General features: G+C 39.3%; 1 protein-coding gene across 5 annotated transcripts in view; it reads right to left on the reverse strand.

Annotated features, from left to right (window-relative positions):
* The window catches only part of chd6 (chromodomain helicase DNA binding protein 6), a 117,047-nt gene that overhangs the window by 41,282 nt on the left and 52,725 nt on the right, over positions 1-23,040 (reverse strand). For 3 of the 5 annotated variants that reach the window (XM_061874431.1, XM_061874433.1, XM_061874430.1), the window contains exons 3-14: positions 13,496-14,084; positions 13,042-13,162; positions 12,607-12,760; positions 12,195-12,344; positions 10,134-10,199; positions 9,999-10,063; positions 9,488-9,605; positions 3,644-3,730; positions 3,432-3,569; positions 2,912-3,033; positions 1,127-1,370; positions 874-1,050 (exon numbers count right to left, since the gene is read on the reverse strand). In XM_061874431.1, the coding sequence (XP_061730415.1) occupies positions 874-1,050; positions 1,127-1,370; positions 2,912-3,033; positions 3,432-3,569; positions 3,644-3,730; positions 9,488-9,605; positions 9,999-10,063; positions 10,134-10,199; positions 12,195-12,344; positions 12,607-12,760; positions 13,042-13,162; positions 13,496-14,084 (2,031 nt within the window). The remainder of the gene's footprint in view (positions 1-873; positions 1,051-1,126; positions 1,371-2,911; positions 3,034-3,431; positions 3,570-3,643; positions 3,731-9,487; positions 9,606-9,998; positions 10,064-10,133; positions 10,200-12,194; positions 12,345-12,606; positions 12,761-13,041; positions 13,163-13,495; positions 14,085-23,040) is intronic. The other 2 variants (XM_061874434.1, XM_061874432.1) reach the window with 1 other exon arrangement.

The following is a 23,040-nucleotide window of genomic DNA, read 5'->3' on the forward strand; positions in this document are numbered from 1 at the left end:
CGTCAGGTCGCGGGGGCAGCAACTTAAGCAGGGAAGACCAAACTTCGCTCTCCTCAGCCACTTCATCCAGCTCCTCTCAGGGGATTCTGAGGCGTTCCGAGGCTAGTTGGGAGACATAGTCCCTCCCAACGTGTCCTAAGTCATTTTTCGTTGCCTCCTTCCTGTCGGACGTGCCCTAAACACCTCCCAAGGGAGGCTTTCAGGTGGCATCCTAATCAGATACGCAAACAACGTCATATGGCTCCTCTCGATGTGGAGGAGCAGGGGCTTCACTTTGAGCTTCTTCCAAATTATAGAGCTTCTCACCCTATCTTTAAGGGAGAACCCCGCCACCTGACGGAGGAAAATTATTTTGGCCGCTTGTACTCGTGATCTTGTCCTTTGCGTCATAACCCAAAGTTAATGACTATAGGTGAGGATAGGAACGTAGATTAACCGGTAAACTGAGAACTTTGCCTTACACCTCAGCTCCTTCTTTACCCTGACGGATCAATACAGGGTCAAAACACTGCAGATGCCGCACCAATCTGTCTATCAATCTCACGATCCACTTTTCTCTCTTCTGTGAACAAGACTCCAAGGTTCTTGAACTCCTCCACTTTTGATCAAACAATGGCAAGTAATAACGGAGTATAAGGAACTAGATAAAATACTGTGTTGATATTGTTAAACGGTCAATAGCATTTACTATAAGTAAGTCGAAAAATGTACAGTTAATACTTGTGACCACTACTGGTGTCAGGTGATCTCAATCATGGATCTCACTTGAAATGGGCAGGATAAAACCCTGTTCGGAACATTTCTAGTTCAAACTGAATAAAATCAGCCCTGAAGGACAAATGAAATGTGTGGTTGGAAAAAAAAAACACTAACCAGGTTCATGAGTTTTAGTCCTTCCAGGAGCTTGCAGTTCCTATTTTTCAGTCGGTGGGCCTCGTCGATCACCACGCAGCGCCACTGAAGCTTTTTCAGTTCGGGACAGTCAGCCATGACCATCTCGAAGGTGGTGATCAGCCCGTGAAACTTGAGGACGCTTGGCACGGTGTTACCCTGCCAACAGACGGTAACATCAATACAAGTAAAACATGCCCACACGTGAATACAGCATTTATAACGTCAGGCTCACATGTGGGTCTCTGTAAAACATTTCGTACTGCAGGATCATCTGTCGGCTGATCTGCGAGCCGTGGTACACGATGACGTTCATGTGCGTCCATGTGCGAAACTCGCGCTCCCAGTTGGTGATGGTGGACAGGGGGGCAATGATGAGGAAGGGGCCGCGGATCCCCATGCTGAAAATCTCGTACAGGAAGGTGATGGACTGGATGGTCTTCCCCAGACCCATTTCATCTGCCAAGATGCAGTTTTTCCTGCGTGGGAAGACAAAGACATCTTGAAAAAGATCCACAAAATCCAGGGCTGTCTCAAATGGAATATGGCTGTCAGTACACTTCAGTAAGTATACTGTGTACACTTACAAGTCAATTATAACAAAACTCAACTGCATGCGTACTGACGAGAACCTGAGGGTGGGACCACATTGCACCAGCTTTAAAGTTGTTGCCTTCGCTACCTGTGCATTTTAAGGTCAATTCTAAGTTTCTATTATTAGTTTTTAAATGTACTCCTAGCCTCACACCTTCGTAACTATCTGACCTGCTGTTACCATATTTACCCTCCTTAGGTCGTCCGGCACCGAATTAGAATTGACCAAATACCAAAACAAAGACCCTCAGTGAAGCGGCATTTAGCCACTTCAGCCCCCTCATGTGGAACAACCTGCTGGAAAGCCTTACGACTGCAGGATTGTGAGATTAAAAAAAGGTTAAAAGGCACTTTTTCTTGGGGCCTTGCATGGCAACTCATTCACCCATGTGAATGGGTGAATATGGAAATAGTGTCAAAGCACTTGGAGTACCTTGAAGGTAGAAAAGCGCTATACAAGTATTGATTGATTGATTGATACTTTTATTAGTAGATTGCACAGTACAGTACATATTCCGTACAATTGACCACTAAATGGTAACACCCGAATAAGTTTTTCAACTTGTTTAAGTCGGGGTCCACGTTAATCAATTCATGATATATAACCCATTTATATAACCCATTTTACTTTTTACTCATCATTTTAAGATCTTCTTAGGTTCTTAATTTGTATTTATCACCACTATTACTATTATAAAACTATTTATAAAAATGTTTTAATAATTTCTAATTACATTTTTTTTATTCATATATTTTTGTACTTACTTTTTTAGGTATTCGCCAGTGTGAATGCTTAAAGGTGGCATTTTCCTCAAACCTCAGTGCCAATCCATGTGTTGTTATTATCAATGGTAGGGTGTGTGTGTGTTTTCTTTCTTTCCTTTTAAATTGGTGTAAAGCACTTTCTAGTGTCTTTTTTGTGCTGTCTGTGACTGAAATAGGTTATTGTACACTGTATACCTATTTTCTGGAACCACATTTTTTACAGTGGAGTGCTGTAAAAATATGCACAATAATTTAGTTACCAGAAATAACAATAATAGTCTTCAGCTTTTTTCCTTTTTAAGGGTGAATTGCAAACCATATAACTTTTTTCCTCACTTTTCGATTATACAACAACTAAAAATAAATGTTTTATAACTTTTTCTGGCTTGTGTATACCCAATACTTCAAAAAATGCAGAGAATACAGAGTTACTTTTTTAAATTGTTGGTAGTCCCTCCTTCTACGCTTTGTAGCGAAGATGGCAACTAATGAGGGTTATATGTACACCCTCACCATTTTGACTGCAACATTCGGGTACTGACAGTGCAGTCCATTTTGCCGTACTTCTCTGTCTAAGCACACTTACACCATGAGAAATTTACTCGTAAGTTTGAATGTGTTCATATTAGCAAATATTGCCCCACAGCAATCGCTTCCTCACCTGTTGTACCAGTTGAACAGCAACCAGTTCATCCCCTCCAACTGATACTCTCTCAACTGGTTTCCATTGCGGTAGTCTCGGGAGCGCTCCAACTTCAGCCACTTATCAGGGGGAGGACGCTCCTGAGACGCACACAAGCATTACACACTTTCTTTTTTTTTTTTATTATTATTATTTTTTTTTTTACGTCTTAATATGAAAACTAGAAACAGTTTAAAAATCCTAACTGCCTGAAAATGCCGGGGTTGAGTCTAGTCAGAATTAAAGGTATCCGATAATAGAGTTTGTTGCTTGTCCAAGTTGCTGGACAAGCGACCACAAGACTGAAATTACATGCTGTTATGTAAATAAGATAAAGCTATTTAGTTTGTTTTCTAAAATAACAATGTAAGGACCTGCTTTATATAAAATGTATCAAAGTACTATATAGAAAGTAATGTAGTGAAATTGGCCTTTTCGAGGGGACAAAGCGGCCTACTAATATATCAAAATGTTCTGTCTTTTCAAAGTTTCTTCTCACCACATGTCGCAAGTCTGGCGGTACTTTCTGGATCTCCTCAAACTCTTTGATCTTCTCAGGGTCCAAGTCCTCCTGTAGCTCCCAGGTGGCCTCCTCGTACGAGAGGCTGCACCACTTCACCAAGTAGTGGGTCACCTCCTGCCACCACACGCAAACAAATGCAGCTATATGTATACCACACATATACATCCGCGCAAGTGTGTATGACTAACCTCTCCAGTCTCTGTGTCCATGGTAACAGCCACCTCCAGCACCCTGTCCACCTCTATGTAGTCCGGATTGAATAAATCCTCATCAGGCTGGAAGAGGGTAATTAGATATTTATTATGGCAAATACCGTATGAAAGAAACATGTGAACAATAGGAAGCAGAGTAAGACTTTTAAACTCCAAAGCCCTAGAGGTTGTCAAAATAAAACAAAAAAACATTTATAACCATGTTTTTAAAAGTAGAATGAGACATACTTCTAAGTATATGGATTAGTTCAGTCGCAATTATAATTTTAATCTAATCAAATTCAATAATTTATCATTTATAATGATATAAATCATTTGTAGTGTCACGATGCAACTTTTTCACTTGTGATAAGATACTGATGTTGAATCCTTTAGTATTGACCAATACAGGTATTGATCCAATGAGCACACAACATACATACTTTTATTATTTTGTAAAGTGGAATATTTGAAAAAGTTTCAAATTAAATTACTGTAATCAGCGAACAATGATATGCATGAAAAACACTTCGCTCATGACAATGCATTATGTTGTCTTTAAGTTGAAGAGAAGTGGTAATTTGTCAATAAAGAATTAAGTTAAGCTCAAAACCTTTGTTACTTAATATTTTATTACGCCTCGGCCTTGGAGACTTTGTATGTACAAGTAATATGCAACAGCAATTATTTGATACATGTTTATATTGACAAATGTGTTTTAGACTGCAACAATGGTTAATGAAGGACACTTATTACATATGTCTCGCTTGTGTGCTGAGATGTTTTGTAGCTGCTCGCTCCTAGTATCCATGTTTACCTTTCGTAAATGACTTGACTAAAATAGAACAAAAATAACAATCATGTGTGCTTATTGGAGAACATTTTGATGTTAACTGGCTGTCCAGATTTGCACAGAAAAAACCGCGCTGCAGGACTGCTTGTATCGGACATTTTAGATACAAGCCGTTATAATCTGATACTTTTTGTTGCTGGTATCGAACTGATATCCTATATTAATATTAAATAAGCATGGACTTTTCATTAGAAAAGGGCGATTATATGATCGTGATCAATGATTTCGATTAATTTTAGTTTGAGCCCGGTGATCAGCTGTTGGCATTTTTACCTCGAACAAACAAGGCGTTAATGTTTGTTAGAAGAGAATGCAGAAGCAAACGGTAGAGAATATATATTGGTTATATATTGTATATATTATATAAAAATATAATATAATATAAAATAATATACTATAATATTATATATAATAATATAATATATCAGTATATATTATACACTGTATATATAATATGTAAATATTACATACATATTATATTTTATATTGCTACTGTGGTCCATTTTTAGTGTACTTTATACCTGCGTTATCCTTTCCATCCTTACCCTTTCCATGCTTCTTAACTGAGCTACTAATTTGAACAATTTCCCTTGTGGATCAATGAAGTTTGTCTAATTCCAAGTCTAAGAAGCAACGATGCTTGGTATAATACTGCACGCAAAAATCCGCCTTTATTGACCATGATCCTGTGTATGTTTGTGAAAGTGTGTGTGTGTTTGTGTACGTTTGCGTGTGTTTGTGTTCAACTTCTCTGATATAACATGTACTGTCCCAAAAAAATTTGCAGACAGATAGTTTGTGTTCAAATCATTGAATTTGTGGATAAAAAACATTTTCTTCCTGAAAAAAATCATTATACTTGTTTTATGTGTTGTTACACATTATTTTACAGCACCTCAAATTCAAACTGCAGTTTAATTTACTTTTATTACATATAAAATACAGTAGCTGGGTTAAAATAAACTGCAGAATCTGGATCACCGCTTGCCAAAGCACTGGTAAGAAGCACTGATGTATACAAGTAATCAAAGAATAGAAATAATAATTTACAATTTGCAAGTGTTGTTTAGTAAATGTTAATTTGAAATAAAAGTATAATAGTATTCACTACACTACTTATACTTTGTTTACTTAGAATGTTTATGATAAAACAATACAAATAAGTAATAACATTAAGATTAAAAAAAGGTTGTTCTCTGTATCCCCACAAAATTTAATTCAGTTCAGTTTATTTCAAAAATGCATAAAATACAATTAAAATGTAATGCATCACATATATGAAGTTGTTTCATTACAGCTTGTCCGAAAATGAGTAGGAAGAAGCTGATCTTATTTAATCCTAACCCCTTTCATATCATAGTAGTCTTATCCAATTTCTTTGTTGTCTGTTTTTAACAGAACAGTGAATAAATAAATAATAAATAAATATATTATAAGTAAGTAAACAAATAAAGACATGCACCTGGGGATAGGTTGATTGGCAACACTAAATTGGCACTAGTGTGTGAATGTGAGTGTGAATGTTGTCTGCCTATCTGTGTTGGCCCTGCGATGAGGTGGCGACTTGTCCAGGGTGTACCCCACCTTCCGCCCGACTGTAGCTGAGATAGGCGCCAGCGCCCCCCGCGACCCCAAAAGGGAATAAGCGGTAGAAAATGGATGGATGGATGGAGTAAACAAATATTAAATACATAAACAATCATTGTCTCTCTTATTTTAAAGGTTCAATGTATTTATGATAATTGTTCTTTGTCATGAACAATTCTAGTTTGAACAGTCTCTTAAACTGAATCATATTGGTTCTTTATTTGATTTCTTGGTTTAATCCATTCCATAATTTAATTCTAAATTTTGATATGCTAAACATCTTAAGTATTGTTCGTAAATACAAATGTTTTAAATTAGATGTTCCTGTAAGGTTATATTTCTCCTCTTTTGTTGCACATTCTTGTGAAGCAGGTTATAGTTTGCTTTGTACATAATTTTAGCTGTTTGCAAAGCCCAAAGTAACTGAATTTCGATATTTTTGATTTGTTGTCTATATCCAACATTATGTATTATTCTACCTGTAATTGATCTTTGTTGTAACACTGTTAGTGAATGAAGCGCACATTTGTAGTTGTTTCCCCATATTTCTACACAATAACTCAGACATGGTAACACAAGCAAGTAGTAGAGAATATGGAGTGATTTTTGGTCCAGATGTTATTTTGTGTTTCTTGCTACTTTATGTTGTATATTTTTACATGAGGTTTCAAGTTAATTTTATCATCTATTATTAGACCCAAAAATGTGTTTTCTTTCAATATCTACTCTGTCTATTTGTATTTGTGTTTGACTTTCTCTTCTACCGTTACCGAATAACATTATTTTAGTTTTAGTGAGATTCACTAAAACTAAAATAACAATAATTTGTTCATTACTTCTGCGTGTTCACTCCTGAACAAAACACAGTCATGTCATCTGCAAATAATACTAACTTTAAGTCCTTTGTAACTTTACAAATGTTGTTTATAGAAAAATTGAACAATTTTGGTCTCGGTATTGATCCTTGAGGTATAAGTCCATCCATCCATCCATTTTCTACCGCTTATTCCCTCACAAGATAGTTTCAGCTCTGTAGACATTTGTTCTCTTATCTTCACGTATTGCTTTCTGTTGGTTAAGTAGCTTCTTAAGCCAGTTCAAGACCAACCCTCTGATGCCATACCATGCTAATTTGTTTATTAAGATATTATGAATGATTGTGTCAAATGCTTTTGTTAAATCCAAAAACACTGCCGCAGCGCAATGTTTACTATCTATTGTGTTGGTAATCTCTTCCGTTATTTCGATTAATGCCATTGATGTTGAGATGTTGGCTCTATATCTGTACTGGTTGTCTATCAGTATTTAATTTTTATTTATGAATTTGCCCAATCTGTTGTTAAACAGTTTCCAATACTTTTAGAAAATTGTGGAAGTACAGAAACAGGCTAGTTTTTAAACTGGTATTCGTCAAAAGTCTTATAAATTGGTACAACTTTTGCTATTTTCATTTTGTCTGGGAATTTGTCTGTTTAAAATGATAGGTTGCTGATATATGTTGAAGGTTCTGAACTCTCTTCAATAACATTTTTTATTGTTTCCTTATCAATTATGTTACAATTTTCACAATATTAATATCTTTATCTTTTGTCACACCTTCGAGGAACTGCGAGTGGGGATTTCTGTCTATGGTGTCATTCAAGTCCTCAACTGACTTGGGATCTGGAATTTTTTCCTCTAGATTTGGTCCAATGTTCACAAAGTATCTATTCAAGTTTTCAACTACTGCGTTCATTTTGTCATTTTTTTACTTAGGGTAATCCTTCTTAACACTATTTTTAATAATGCTATTTAGGATGTTTCTCTCATTGTTTTGTTCCAGTCTAATAATTGACTGTAATATTCTTTCCGACAGGTTTATAGTATCCTACTTAGTTTGTTCTTTTTTTTGTTTGTTTTGTACTTGTTTTCTGCCTCTGTAGACATTTGTGTTAAAAATGTTCTATTTAAAGTATTTTTCTTGATGCAAATAATTTTCAGTTCTTTTGTCATCCATGCCTGATTGTTTTTATTTTGCTTCTTACCAAGTTGTTTAAATGGACAATGTTTGTCACGAAGCATTGTGGAAGTACTAAAAAAAAATTCCATATGCATTATCTACATCCTTTTCACTGCACACATTGTCCCAACTTTGACATCAGGTCATTCTTGAAAGCTGTCATACTGTGTTGCAGTTTAAGTTCTTCATCACGTACACAGCTACCCCCTTGTTGATACTTCAATTCAGTGTTGTCTGGTTGCATGGCATGCAACTGATGGCGCACTGCTGCTATCTCCATTTTAATGTTCTTCAAAATACTGCTGTTTTATCAATGGTTATTTTCTTGCTGATTTGCATTCGACTGTTGGCGCAATGTTGCATTCTCCTCTTCCAGCTTCCCTACCTTTCTTTTTAACGCTGTGTTGTCTTCACTATCTGAATTCCGTCGTATCATTATGAGACCATTGTTCCTGGAGATCTGCAACATCTTTATTGATACCTTTGATAATATGTTCCTGGATATTGTTGACATCGCTTTGTGGAGTTCCTACTTACACTTTTCAGTCCGGTTCAAACTTTGGTAACGGTGTATTACTTTATTGACGACTTCTTGTCGTGCCCAGCAAAGTGACGCTGCTGGTGATGTTTGCGTCTGTGGCAAGCAGCGGCTGTATAGTGTTTTTTTTTTTAGGTAATTTGCACCGGCCAGAGCTGTGTCAGCCTTTCTTGTTGGTCACTTTTCTGGTCAGAAGCGTTGAAAATAGGTAAGATTTTTTCGGTTTTGTTGTTTAGTTTTGGGTTGCTGGGCAACAGTTTTAAACTGGCATTTAACTATTTAGCCCGCGGCTTTTTGGCAGCTTCGGTTCGCTTACTTTTGGGAATTTTTACCTCCCGCTAGGCAGAGTTGAAAAATAATATGTTCGCAAGCTCCCCTGCAGCTGTGATCACATTCAGTAGTCAAGAATTACAGTTTTTTTGTCAAAACTGTAGTGTCGGAAGCGGAGCTCTTCTAGTTTACAGCCTACCACGGAAACAAGAAGTGATTCAATGTACCGAAAAAACAGGTACAGACCGTAGTGTGGGTTACCTGTACCGTTACATCTCTAGTAAGCATAATTATATATACTTAATGAACAAAATGACAGTTGTCAGCTTTTAGCACATATTACCTCATGCAACACTACTCAGTAGAATACTGCACGGTACAATGTGCCTTTATTAATAAATTTAAAAAAAGATGTTAATAGAGATCGGATAATATGAATGAATTAATCGTGATCTTTTTTGTTGCCATATCGCCCAGCCCTACTTCTCATCCAAGCCTTAACTCTTAAGAAGTCACGCTATATTATTACTTTTCAATTTTCCCACATTCTGCAAATGTGACAAGTCAACTTGTCAAGTCAAACGGGTGTCTGACCTCAGTAAACAGGTGCTTCATCTGTGCCCGTTTGGTCCTGAAGCGTTTTATCTTTTGATGGATTCTGGGATCTTTTTCCAGCTCCCCTAGCGTGGCCCATTTGCAGTGCATGTATGAGCTACAACATGGGGAGAACAGAGGATGAGCAGAGAAAAGAGTCCAGACATGTCAAAGTTGGTCAGATTTAACATTTACCCCAGCAATTACGTTACAATAATTGCTAATGGCTGCTTAACTACATGGGGTCCCGGGAGATTCTCTGGAAGGTTAAAAGGTTTAACAAGTAAAACACAAGGGAAAACTACAGTACATCTGAGGGAGATAAATGCTGCAAAAGCTCCAAAAGCTCCTCATTTACCAGCTCTGACAAAGTGATCACATCCAATCAGGCCTCACCCTCCTTAACTCTTATTTGGAGAGCAAGACGCAACAATAAACACATTTAACATTGAATTAAAACTGACAGCACAAAGGCTTTACAAGGAACATAAAAGCAGGAGTGTTGACTCACAAGTTTCTGTACTTTACATAAAACTCTTCCATCTCCTCTGCTTGGTCCTCAGATGGCGACGTCTGCTGGGACACATGGTTACGCATAAAGAACAAAAACCAAAGATGGAACGAGCGTGCACGTCTGACATTTTACCTCCTTCTTGACGGCTCGCACGGAAAGAATTTTCTCAATAATGTTGGCTTCGTCCTCGGGCGGCTCCTGTTAAGAGGACAAACCAGTGAAAATTAATTTCTCTGCTTATAACAAACATATACATACATACATGCATACTTATACATACATATATACACATACATGAATATACACAGTCACGATCAAAAGTTTACATACACTTGTAAAGAACAAAATGTCATGGCTGTCTTGAGTTTCCAATAATTTTTACAACTCTTATTTTTTTGTGATAGTGATTGGAGCACATACGTGTTGGTCACAAAAAAACATTCATGAAGTTTTGTTTTTTTTATGAATTCATTATGGGTCTACTGAAAATGTGACCAAATCTGCTGGGTCAAAAGTATACATACAACAATGTTAATATTTGGATACATGTCCCTTGGCAAGTTTCACTGTAATAAAGCACTTTTTGTAGCCATCCACAAGCTTCTGGCAAAATTTTTGACCACTCCTCTTGACAAAATTGGTGCAGTTCAGCTAAATGTGTTGGTTTTCTGACATGGACTTGTTTCTTCGGCATTGTCCACACATTTAAGTCAGGACTTTAGGAAGGCCATTCTAAAACCTTAATTTTAGCTTGATTTAGCCATTCCTTTACCTCTTTTGACGTGTGTTTGGGGTCAATGTCCTATAGGAATACCCAACTGCGCCCAAGACCCAACCTAAGGGCTGATGATTTTAGGTTGTCCTGAAGAATTCGGAATTTAATCTTCCTTTTTCATCGTACCAGTTACATTGACCAGTTCCATTTGCAGGAAAACAGGCCCAGAGCATAATACTACCACCACCATACTTGACGATAGCAATGGTGTTCCTGAGATTAAAGGCGTCACCTTTTCTCCTCCAAACATATTGCTGGGTATTGGAGCCAAACAGCTCCATTTTTGTTACAGCTGACCACAGAACTTTCCTCCAGAAGGCCTTATCTTTGTCCATGTGATGTCAGATGAAACAAAAATTGACCATGACTGGCCGTGACTATGGCAGACTAGATACATGAGAACTGTAGCTGCTTGGTAGGTGCTCAAATAAGTAAAAGTCCCTACTTGGTGAGCAGGCATCCTTTATTTAATCCGTGTGCCTTCTAAATCCACAGAATGTCAAACACTTTCCCCACAGTCACCATAAAGATGTGTGTCGTCTATCTACTAATTCATATCAATGCCTGTCAGACGTGTTGCCATACTGTATACATATTATTGTCTTTCCTGACTATTAATCTACTTGCAAATTTCCTCTTTTTAGTTGGTCACTCTCTGCTGTGAAGCGGTTCCTATTAGCCTTCAGTTGAAATGTACAAAGCATTTATTCTTTTCTTGTTTAACTACTTCACATTAAAGCTACTTTAGCGTCACAGCTTGTTCTCCTCTCCCCTGTGTGTCCACGCTAATACCCACTTAACGCCACGCTTTACCCACTAATAGGGAATGTGAGCTGGGTTCAAACCGTCGTGGGACGGGTTAGTTATACCCGACTGATGTGTTGTTGAAATATAATTATTATTGCAACAACACCCATATTTTTAACACCCATCTGGCAGTAGATGTGGACAGTTAGTTGGTTCTGGTATTTTCAGTGTGGTCTGCTTCTGTCGAAGGTAGAGGGGTTCTCTGCATCAGCGGGCTACAAGCTACTGTCTGCTAGCTGCTGGCATTTGGGACACAACTTGCTCTGGTGATAACTTAGCTCACGATGCCAGAGCACAGGTTTGGTCTTGTCAGGAGACCAAGCTTCTGGGCTTTTATGTAAGCCTTGCCATTCAGTGTGCACTGTTCTTCGTCCGTCTTTGCTATGTATGGTTCTGCTTGTAACTGCGGCTCCGGTGTGTTTTTCCACACTTACGTTTTCAGGTAACGGTCATACATGGTGTGCACATTTTTTGTGTTAACTCACAATCACAATAACTTTGACCGCCCTACTAAATTCATGAGGTAATCAAACATGGCTACATGGATGAGCCCTATTTCCTACAGGAAAACTTTACATCTTCAAGGAAGTGTGATTTATGAAAACATTTACCTCTGCTTGCCACGCCAGCGCAGTAGCATTGAGTGCAGCGATACGACCAGTTCCCAAAACTGCGATAGTCTCCCCATCGTCATCCACCACTTTAAAATCCAAATCCTCATTGTACTTCCTGCGCTTGACCTGACGACCGGAACGCCGTTTCTAAGAGAATAACAGAGTGAGTTCAGACAAAGGTTAGAATGAAGTGATGAACACAATCTGCACAGTCTTTGCAGCTTCCACACTCCCAAGATTTTGGAGTGTGGTTCTCGTTCATCTCAAAAGTGTTTTTTTGTTGTTGTTGTTATATCTCTTTTACTTTCTTAACTCCAGCGGTGATATTACCCTTACCTCTTCCACTGTCTAGTGTGATATAGTAAATAAAAACATACAAGTTAGACTTGAATCCAGAAACCAGACTCACCGCGCTGTCCAGGGGGTCCTGGCTATCCTCGCCGCCTGTGTTGATGGCTGACAATGAGGTGGTGTCGTCACTCTCTGCATCATCTGGGATCACTACCGCCTGTGTTCTTCTCCTGGCCTTTTTCTTCCTCTCCACCGGCACAGCTCCAGGATCTCTGGAGGAGGGGAGGAGTCGGGATTAAATGACATGATGGCGTGCAGTAAATACACTTATACTCTAACCGCTGACCTCCACCAATTCATCAGCTGTGAAATGAATATTAACAGCTCAAGGAAAGACAGTCAACTAGTATGTGACGTTTTAATTCTGGAGGTTTACTACGTACCTTGATGATAACTTTGATAATAATAATTGCATATCCGTACCAGCACTTTATATAGATGCTCACTGAAATACAATGGTATCTTTTCCCACTTTCTCTGAATCGCATTTTACCTTGGTTTGCGGCCCCGCTGTTTGGGGGCCGACTGGACTGTGGTCTTGATGTTGGCCTTGCTGTGGTTATTTCCATGACCTAGGTTAGCGTGGGGCGAGCCTTGTATTTTTGGGGGGGGTGCTGGGTCAGAAACAGGTGATAAACATAAGGGAAACAGGAAAGCAACATGTCATAATAACATAGCAATATAGTCAGCTTGCTATTGGTATTATTATGTTCAGGTAAATTATATTTGAACACATACTTTATGATAAATTTTCAATAATAGAACAACATGAGCTTATTAAGCTAATATATTTAGACCACCTGCTTCAGAAGTAATTAACATGTGAAGTTTAACGTGTGCACTAACAGGAAGTGACAACACATTAACATTGTCAGAGTGGTTGCTATAAGAGGAATGTGGTCAGTTGTGTAAGTGTTCTACCAATACACACACATACACACGCACACCTTGATTATCAGGAAGAGGGGGAAGGATTTTGATCTTGGGTTTTCTTCCTCGTTTTCCAGGCACCTTGACAGGCACCACGGCTGGGCCTGCGGTGGCATGACTACACAAAGCTTTCCGTCTGGCAACATGCTTGAGCTCCGTCGGACCGTCTGCACTGCGCCCCCTGCCCTTGGTCCTGCACTCCCTTCGCCCCTTGGGAATGTTGCTCTTGCTCAGTGTAACCAGCGTGGCCTCCCTTTCCTGCTTTCGCTTCTTTGGTATAACCCTTTCCTCGCACTGCCCTTGTCCCCGCTTGTCCTTTTTCTTGCGTTTCTTCCTCACCCTGCCTCCGCCTCCTCCGTCGTCCTCCTCGCTCAGTAAGGAGGGAAGTCCTGGAGCTCCCGCCGCGGACTTAGCGCAGTGATTGGACATGGTTGTGCTGCTCACAGGGGCGAGGAGGCGGAGTTGGTCCTTCGTGCCCACAATCAGGTGTCCCCGGGGGATGGTGGGATGTGTAGTCTGTGTGCCGCTGTTCTGCTCGCTGGCCGACGAGGAGGCTGCTACAGAGGAGGCCGAGGATGGCAAATGTTTCAGAAGGCCACTGAACATCTGAGGAAGAAAAAATTGGCTTGTCATTGTCAATAACAATTGCAGAGAGAGCACACACCTAGGTTACACTCATTTGACCTATCCTATGACAAAATACAACCAGATCTCCATCTGTGCATAGTTATCTTCACAGAAAAAACTATCTTTTTGTCAGTCTCTCTGTCTATCGTCTATCTATCGTCTATTTTCACACCACTCATGCAGCGCAGGTTGGGAGCACTGGAACCTCACAGTAAGTCACAGTGTGATTGTGAATTCATCTCACATCTGCTGTGCGAATGTCTACTTAGTGAACCCAACAATATCAATCAAATTTCAGGGTTTCAGCTACATGTAAAATTAATCATGGCAGCCCACCGTGGCAAAATAAAAGCCACAAAACTTAAAAAATGTGTAGTTTTTTTTACATGAAAACAAATTACAGTAATATAATGTATTAGAACCTCCAGAAAAAGTCACACAAAGTTTGACACTCTTTTTAACTTTCATTTATCTTACGCTAACAACAGGCCCAATTTTGAAAACTTATTCACTCCCATGCACACACGTCTGGTTGCGTGAATAAAAACAGAATACAATGAGTTGCAAATCCTTTTCAACCTATGTTCAATTGAATAGACTGCAAAGACAATATATTTAACGTTTTAACTGGTAAACTTAGTTATTTTTTGCAAATATTAGCTCATTTGGAATTTGAAGCCTGCAATATGTTTCAAAAAAGCTGGCACAGGTGGCAAAAAAGACTGAGAAAGTTGAGGAATGCTCATCAAACACTTATTTGGAATATCCCACAGGTGAACAGGCTAATTGGGAACAGGTGGGTGCCATGAATGGGTATAAAAGCAGCTTCCATGAAATGCTCAGTCATTCACAAACAAGGATGGGGCGAGGATCACCACTTTGTGAACAAACGCGTGAGCAAAATGTCAAGCAGTTCAAGAACAACATTTCTCAACAAGCTATTGCAAGGAATATAGGGATTTCACCATCTACAGTTCGTAATATCATCAAAAGGTTCAGAGAATCCGGAGAAATAACTGCACCTATTGCGGACCTTTGATTCCTCAGGCGGCACTGAATCAAAAAGCAACATTAGTTGTAAAGGATATCACCACATGGGTTCAGGAACACTTAAAAAAAAACACTGTCAGTAACTAAAGTTTGTCGCTACACACACACCAAACATTTGGACACACCTTCTCATTCAATGTGTTTTCTTTATTTTCATGACTATTAGCATTTCAAGAGGTATAGTTTTCATTTCACAGTTGTGCTTGAAGCCCCAAGAGTGTGCAAAGCAGTAATCAGAGCAAAGGGTGGCTATTTTGAAGGAACTAGAATATAAAACATGTTTTCAGTTAATTCACCTTTTTTTTTATTAAGAACATAACTACACATGTGTTAATTCATAGCTTTGATGCCTTCAGTGACAATTTACAATGTAAATAGTCATGAAAATAAAGTGAACCCATTGAATTAGGAGAAGGTGTGACCAAAATGTTGGCATGCACTGTGTATTTTATATATATATATATATATATATAATATATATATATATATATATATATATATATATATATATATATATATATATATATATATCAGGGTTTCCCACAGCCACCGCCTAAACTAAAGTCCTAACAAGCTGCTCCGCTTAGTTCTGCCTCTGCCTCTGTCAGTACGGTTCTGCAGCACCCAGCATTGTCCCACCCACAGAACCATCTGATTGGTTACACACAGAGCGGTAACAGCCAATCAGCAGTGTGTATTCCGAGCGCATGTAACAGCCAATCAGCAGTGCGAATTCAGAGCACATGTAACAGCCAATCAGCAGTGCGTATTCAGAGCGCATGTAACAGCCAATCAGCAGTGTAAATTCAGAGCACATGTAACAGCCAATCAGCAGTGTGTATTCAGAGCGCATGGACTCAGTGCTCAGGCAGGCCGAAAGGTGAGACCGTGGGGTGAGCAGAAAGGTGTTTAGCAGGTGAGCAGAATGCAGCAACCCAAATAATAAACAACTCCAAGTCAACTACTACTAACATCACTATGAGCCCGTTGTAGAAATATAAGCGGCAGATCACCTCGCTCGCAGGGCATGAGGTGAAGGCTAACTAGCTTTTAGCGTTATGCTAACTCACTGTGCGGTACGAACAGCAAAGCCCTGTCTCTCTGAGAGAAAGACAAGCATTATTGACCTACAGTTAATAACTAAGTTATTTCACTTGACCTTTTTCTGTGTTGATTGAGCTGTGTTGAAACAGAAAAAAAAAGGAAATTATGTTAAATGAAGAGTTTCCTGAAGCTGTCTCTGATAGTTGATATAATAATGTAACTGCATCATAAAGCCTACATGAACTCCAGGGGGTTCAGGGATGAATAGTCTCTCCTATTGCTATGGTACTAATTTTTCAGCTACAGTTACATTAATCAATAGTAATGTAGCAGCTTAGTTTTGAATGGCAGGGTCCCTGCTATCATATGTTGATAAAAATATAACATTTACATAATAAAAATCAACTAGAAGCTTCCCAAATGCTGTAATAAATTAAGCATGATGAGTTGAACATATGTCAGCATGTGGCCCCACTTTTAACTCTGTTTTTCAAATGCTGATTGCAAACTCTTACTTATAGTAAGTCATTCATTTGACTTTGTAAGTCATTATTTTGACATTGTTTTACATATTATTCTTAATTATGACTTAGCAAATTACTAAGTCATAATAATGACGTACTTAGTATCTCAGGTAAGTAGGACTGTTTTGTTTTTACTTTATGGAAAAAAATCGAGACGTATATCCTATATCGCCATTCAACAAATGGAGCGGACACAACCACACACAACCAAAAGTTGTAGGCTTCTTCACGCGACAAAGCAGGCCTACTTCACCGCAGTCTGTAGTCTATTGCCGCCCAGGCAGTGGTGGCAGCGACGAGGTGGAGACGTGATGGCGACAGGTTGAGTTACACCGATCCTTACACTCACCCACCCCTTTCCCTGGTCCTCTTCCTCTGGAGAGTCACCACCTTAACTAACAACATTTCTGGGAGAAAGAGTGTGTGTGTGTGTGTGTGTGTGTGTGTGTGTGTGTGTGTGTGTGTGTGTGTGTATGTATATGTATATATATATATATATATATATATATATATATATATATATATATATATATATATATATATATATATATACTGTGTACATACATCTACTGATGCCTCTGGACACATCTTCAGTGATGTGCCTGAACTCATCGGGTGTTTCGGGTCTTTCAACATCATACACCCTCCTCCAGGTGACCCAGCCGGGGCTGATCAGACCCCAGCTTGTGTCCAGATGGCTAGTTAGCTACCATGACTCCATGGCTCTCCCCTTTTGAGCCACAGCCATCATGAGGCCCTCTCTGCCGCATCGGTGGTACTGCGGATGGCTCTCCTCCTTCTCTCTCCCTCGATGCCCAATGTGCTGAAGGCTCTGGTCAAGGAGCGGGCTGCAAAACCCCTGCATCCAACCTCAACTGGGAGACACCTCACTCTCCAGCCAGCCTGCTGACAGTCACTGACCAGTCCCGCGTACTTGGAGAGCTTCCTCTCAAAGGCTTCTTCCAGGCGGTCTTCCCATGGGACGGTCAGCTCCAGCAGCACTACCTGCTTGGTGGACTCAGACACGAGGACAATGTCTGGTCGCAGGGTGGTGACTGCAATGTGGCTGGGGAACTTCAGCTGATGTTCAAGGTCCACCAACAGCTGCCAGTCTCTTGCAGGGGTTAGGATGCCCGCAGAAGTTCTTCTGGCAGGGGTTGGCTGCTCCCCATCTCTGACAAAGGCGATGATTTTCTTGGAGGGTCGGAACTGCTTCGCCCACACAAGTCCTGCGCTGATGGTTTCAGCAATGGTCTTAAGGACTTGGTCATGCCTCCAGCGGTACCGTCCATCTCCAAGTGCCCTGGTGCAGCAGCTGAGGATCTGTTCCAGGGTTCCTCGCTTGGAACACAATGGGCATGCTGGTGTCTCTGCTATGCCCCATGTGTGCAGGTTTGATGGGCTTGGAAGCACATCGTACACTGCCTGGATGAGGAATTTAATGCGGTGAGGCTCGGCTTTCCACAGCTCGGCCCAGGTCACTTTCCTCTCAACCGCATTCTCCCATCTTGTCCAAGCTCCCTGTTGCTTCAATCCCACTGCCTTGCAAGTTCTTATTTCCTCCACTGCAGCTCTCACCTCCTCCTGAACAAGGCAGCGCCCTTCCTTCCCGCTGGTTTTCAATTGGGGAATTGGAAAGGAGCCTAGCCCAGCTCTGCCTCGAGTGACCATTCCCACCAGGCTTCTTTGACGCAGCCTTGCCTCTGCCTCTTGAACTGCATCCTCAGCCCTCCACTTCCTACCAGTCCTCACTTGGATCCCTGCTTTAGCCACCTTCGGATCTCGTGAGTCCCTGAGCTGAACCACTTCTCTGGCTCTTGCTACCTTGAACTCTTCCTCCAAGGATTTGAAGGGCAGTTGCAGTTTGTTGGTGTTCCCGTAGAGTGCGAGGCTGCTCAGGCTCTTTGGTAATCCCACCCATCTCCGGAGGTGGCTACTGACCCTCCTCTCTAAGGTCTCCACTGTTGAGATGGGGACTGCATAGACAAGGAGGGGCCACAGGATCCTGGGAAGAATGCCATGCTGGTAGACCCAGGCTTTGAACTTTCCAGGTCGGCCTGACTTGTCCACGGATTTCAGCCAGCCATCCAACTCAGTGCAGGTCAACTGGATCGATGTGGTATCTCTCAGAGAGCTGTCAAAAACCTTGCCCAATCTCTTGACTGGCTTCTCTGTGATGGTTGGAATGGCTGTGCCTGTGATGTTAAACCGGAACTTGTCTTCCACCTTCCCTTTCCTCAGCACCATAGACCTTGATATGGCTGGCTTGAAACGCATCCGGGCCCACTCCATCACCTTTTCGAGTCCCCTCAGAATCCACCGGCAGCCTGGGACTGATTTTGTCATGACAGTGAGGTCATCCATGAACGCCCTGATGGGTGGTTGCCGTTGTCCGGATTTCGATAGAGGCCCTCTGCACTCTGGCTCAGCAGACTTGGTGAGCATGTTCATGGCCAGGGAGAATAGTGTCACAGAGATAGTGCACCCTGTGATGATACCGATCTCCACCTTGTGCCAACGAGATGTTATTGCTCCCGAGGAGACCCTCATCCTGAAATTGGTGTAGTAATCAGCAATGAGGTCTCTACATCTGCTGGGGACATGATGTTTTGTTAATGTGAGCTGAACCAGCTTGTGTGGAATGGAGCCGAATGCATTTGCCAGGTCAAGCCAAAGCACTGACAGGTCGCCCTTGTTCTCTCTTGCCTCTCGAATGAGCTGTGTCACCACACCGGTATGCTCCAGACAGCCTGGCATTCCTGAAATGCCTCCCTTCTGGACAGATGTGTTGATGTAGGTGTTCTGACTCAGGTAGGTACACAGCCGTTTGGAAACCGCGCTGAAGAAGATCTTTGCCTCCACACACAGCAGGGAGATGATGCGGAACTGGTCTAGCTGGGTGGAGTTTTCCTCCTTCGGGATCCACACCCCTTCAACTACTCTCCATTGTTCTGGGATCCTCCCTCTTCTCCAGAAGACTCGCAGGATTTTCCAGACGCAGCAGGATTTTGGGACATACACTTTGCATGCATGCATGTAATATATATATATATATATATATATATATATATATATATATATATATATTATATATATATATATATATATATATATATATACATATATATATACATATATATATATATATATATATATATATATATATATATGTGTGTGTGTGTGTGTGTGTGTGTATATATATGTATACATATATGTGTATATAGATAGATAGATAGATAGATAGATAGATAGATAGATAGATAGATAGATAGATAGATAGATAGATAGATAGATAGATAGATGGATACAGTCGGGGCAAAAAGTATTTAGTCAGCCACCGATTGTGCAAGTTCTCCCACTTAAAATGATGACAGAGGTCTGTAATTTTCATCATAGGTACACTTCAACTGTGAGAGACAGAATGTGAAAAAAAATCCAGGAATTCACATTGTAGGAATTTTAAAACATTTAATTGTAAATTATGTTGGAAAATAAGTATTTAGTCAACCATTCAAAGCTATCACTGATGGACGGAGGTTTTGGCTCAAAATCTCACGATACATGGCCCCATTCATTCTTTCCTTAACACGGATCAATCGTCCTGTCTCTTACCAGAAAAACAGCCCCAAAGCATGATGTTTCCACCCCATGCTTCACAGTAGGTATGGTGTTCTTGGATGCAAACTCATCATTCTGCTTCCTCTAAACACGACGAGTTGAGTTTATACCAAAAAGTTCTATTTTGGTTACATCTGACCACATGACATTCTCCCAATCCTCTGCTGTATCATCCATGTATCCATTTTGGTAGATTGTACTTTATTGATTCCTTCAGGAGAGTTCCTTCATATATATATATATGTATATATATATATATATATATATATATATATATATATATATATATATAATATATATATATACATATTAGGGCTGGGCCAACGATCAAAAATTTTAATCGAAGTTAATCGCACTATTTCTCTGATTAATCGCGATTAACTGCATTGTATACACAAAGCCCAATAATGAATTCAATAGTAGTGTGTCGTGCACCTTTATTGGAATATTCTCCCACATGAACAAAAGCGCCAAAACATTTTTTGTGCAAACACAATTTAAATCAGTCCTTGTTAAACAGTAGCAGTTAAATAGCATATTTTATGAAAATCAACTCAAAAAATGTAAATACAAAACATTTAAGCTTATTGCCACTGCCAGGGTATTTAAGTTATCATGTTTGTTATGGAAAATAAATATAATCTACATACAAATCTCTGAGCCACAATCATAACATCTGAACAGGCAATTTCTGAGGTAACAGCAGAAACATTTATTTTATCAGGGATCTTATGTTAAAAAAACCTATATGATAGGTAGTGGGCTGTTTTAGGGAATTTTTGATCAAATTATCCTTACTAGCAATATTAATAATGTGTTTATTCTGCGTAGTGCACTTATCAATCAATCAATGTTTATTTATATAGCCCCAAATCACAAATGTCTCAAAGGACTGCACAAATCATTACGACTACAACATCCTCGGAAGAACCCACTTAAAATAATTAAGACCATATCTAGGAATTGATATGATGGGAATTTTCCGATTGTTTGCTTGGTGCTTTGATAAACTGCACGCATCATATACATGGTACTATGTTGTGATGTTATGAGCCAGGGAATTAAGAACTACCCTACCCAGCATGCAACAAGAGTGACGAGAATGCACGGTAGCCCGGTATAGGTTGTGTCGCCATGACGGCATCTTGTATGTTGTGATATGCACGCTCTGAAAGCAAACGTTAAGAACTCAGCCAACACTCCTCGTCTGCATTATTCATAAATAGACAGACAACACATATACTCCGCTGCTTCACAGGCCGCTGGATGTAGCCGGCAAAGTATTCCCATGCTAGCTAGCCGGTCCAGCAAGCACGCGTCATTCAGTCCAAAACGGCCCGATCTATCCACATTCAGAATTGTCTGGCGGTCGTAAGTGATCCCGGAGTGACCACGCTGTAAGCCAGCCATGAAATTTGCAGAATTGTCCGGTATTTTTGCCAAATGTTCCATCTTTACAAAGAGCCCCTCGACGCCGAAGCCAATCTGGGCGACGCCGTCTTGTTAAGAAAAGGCGTTAACAAAATAAAAGCATGTAAACAAAATACGCAAATGTGCGATAAAATAATTGTCGGCGTTAATAGATTGATGAGTTAACTCGTAATTAACGCATTAATTTGCCCACCCCTAATATATATATATATATATATATACATATACACATATATATATATATATATATATATATATATATATATATATATACATATACACATATATATATATATATATACATATACACATATATATATATATATATATATATATACATATACACATATATATATATATACATATATATATACATATACACATATATATATATATATACATATACACATATATATATATATATATATATATATATATATATATATATATATAAGTTAAAAATAAAGTACCAATGATTGTCACACACATACTAGATGTGGCAAAATTATTCTCTGCATTTGACCCATCACCCTTGATCACCCCCTGGCAGGTGAGGGGAGCAGTATATATATATATATATATATATATATATATATAGATAGATAGATAGATAGATAGATATATCTATCAACATTTTTATCTATCTATCTATCTATCTATATATATATATATATATATATATATATATATGTATATATATATAGATAGCTAGATAGATAGATATATCTATCTATATATATATATATATATATTTATATAGTCTATTAGTGATACACCGAATATATTTGACTTTTAAGGAGACAAAATGCAATTGGAGCAGTAGCGCAAAGCAGTTGTGACCTAAGGATCATTGCAGCTCTTGCTACATTTGTTGCCTGCGTTTTTAATAAAGAAAAGAAAACGTCACTAAAAGGATTGGAGGAGTCTCTAGAAAGTCTAAAAAATTTGAAAAATAAAGCAAAACAATATTATAGGAAAAAGTATGTTAATACTAATTAATAACATGTTTTTAAATGTATGTATGTATGTATAAAAATGTTGAAGAGTTTTTTATAAAAATGATAAGCATTATCGCGGATTATGCAAATTATATGATGATGTTTTATGGATCACACTCCCAACACCCTCACAGGTATGTTGGCAATCTGGGGGAAAGACAGAAATTCTAATCAAATTTTAACTGTATCGCCTTTAATCACTATGTCACAAACTCTTGACATCCCATTATTTAAACACACATCCGGCAATCAATATTTTAAACAACCTGG

The sequence above is a fragment of the Nerophis ophidion genome, linkage group LG16 (genome assembly GCF_033978795.1).
Source record: "Nerophis ophidion isolate RoL-2023_Sa linkage group LG16, RoL_Noph_v1.0, whole genome shotgun sequence".
NCBI classification, from domain to species: Eukaryota; Metazoa; Chordata; class Actinopteri; order Syngnathiformes; family Syngnathidae; genus Nerophis; species Nerophis ophidion.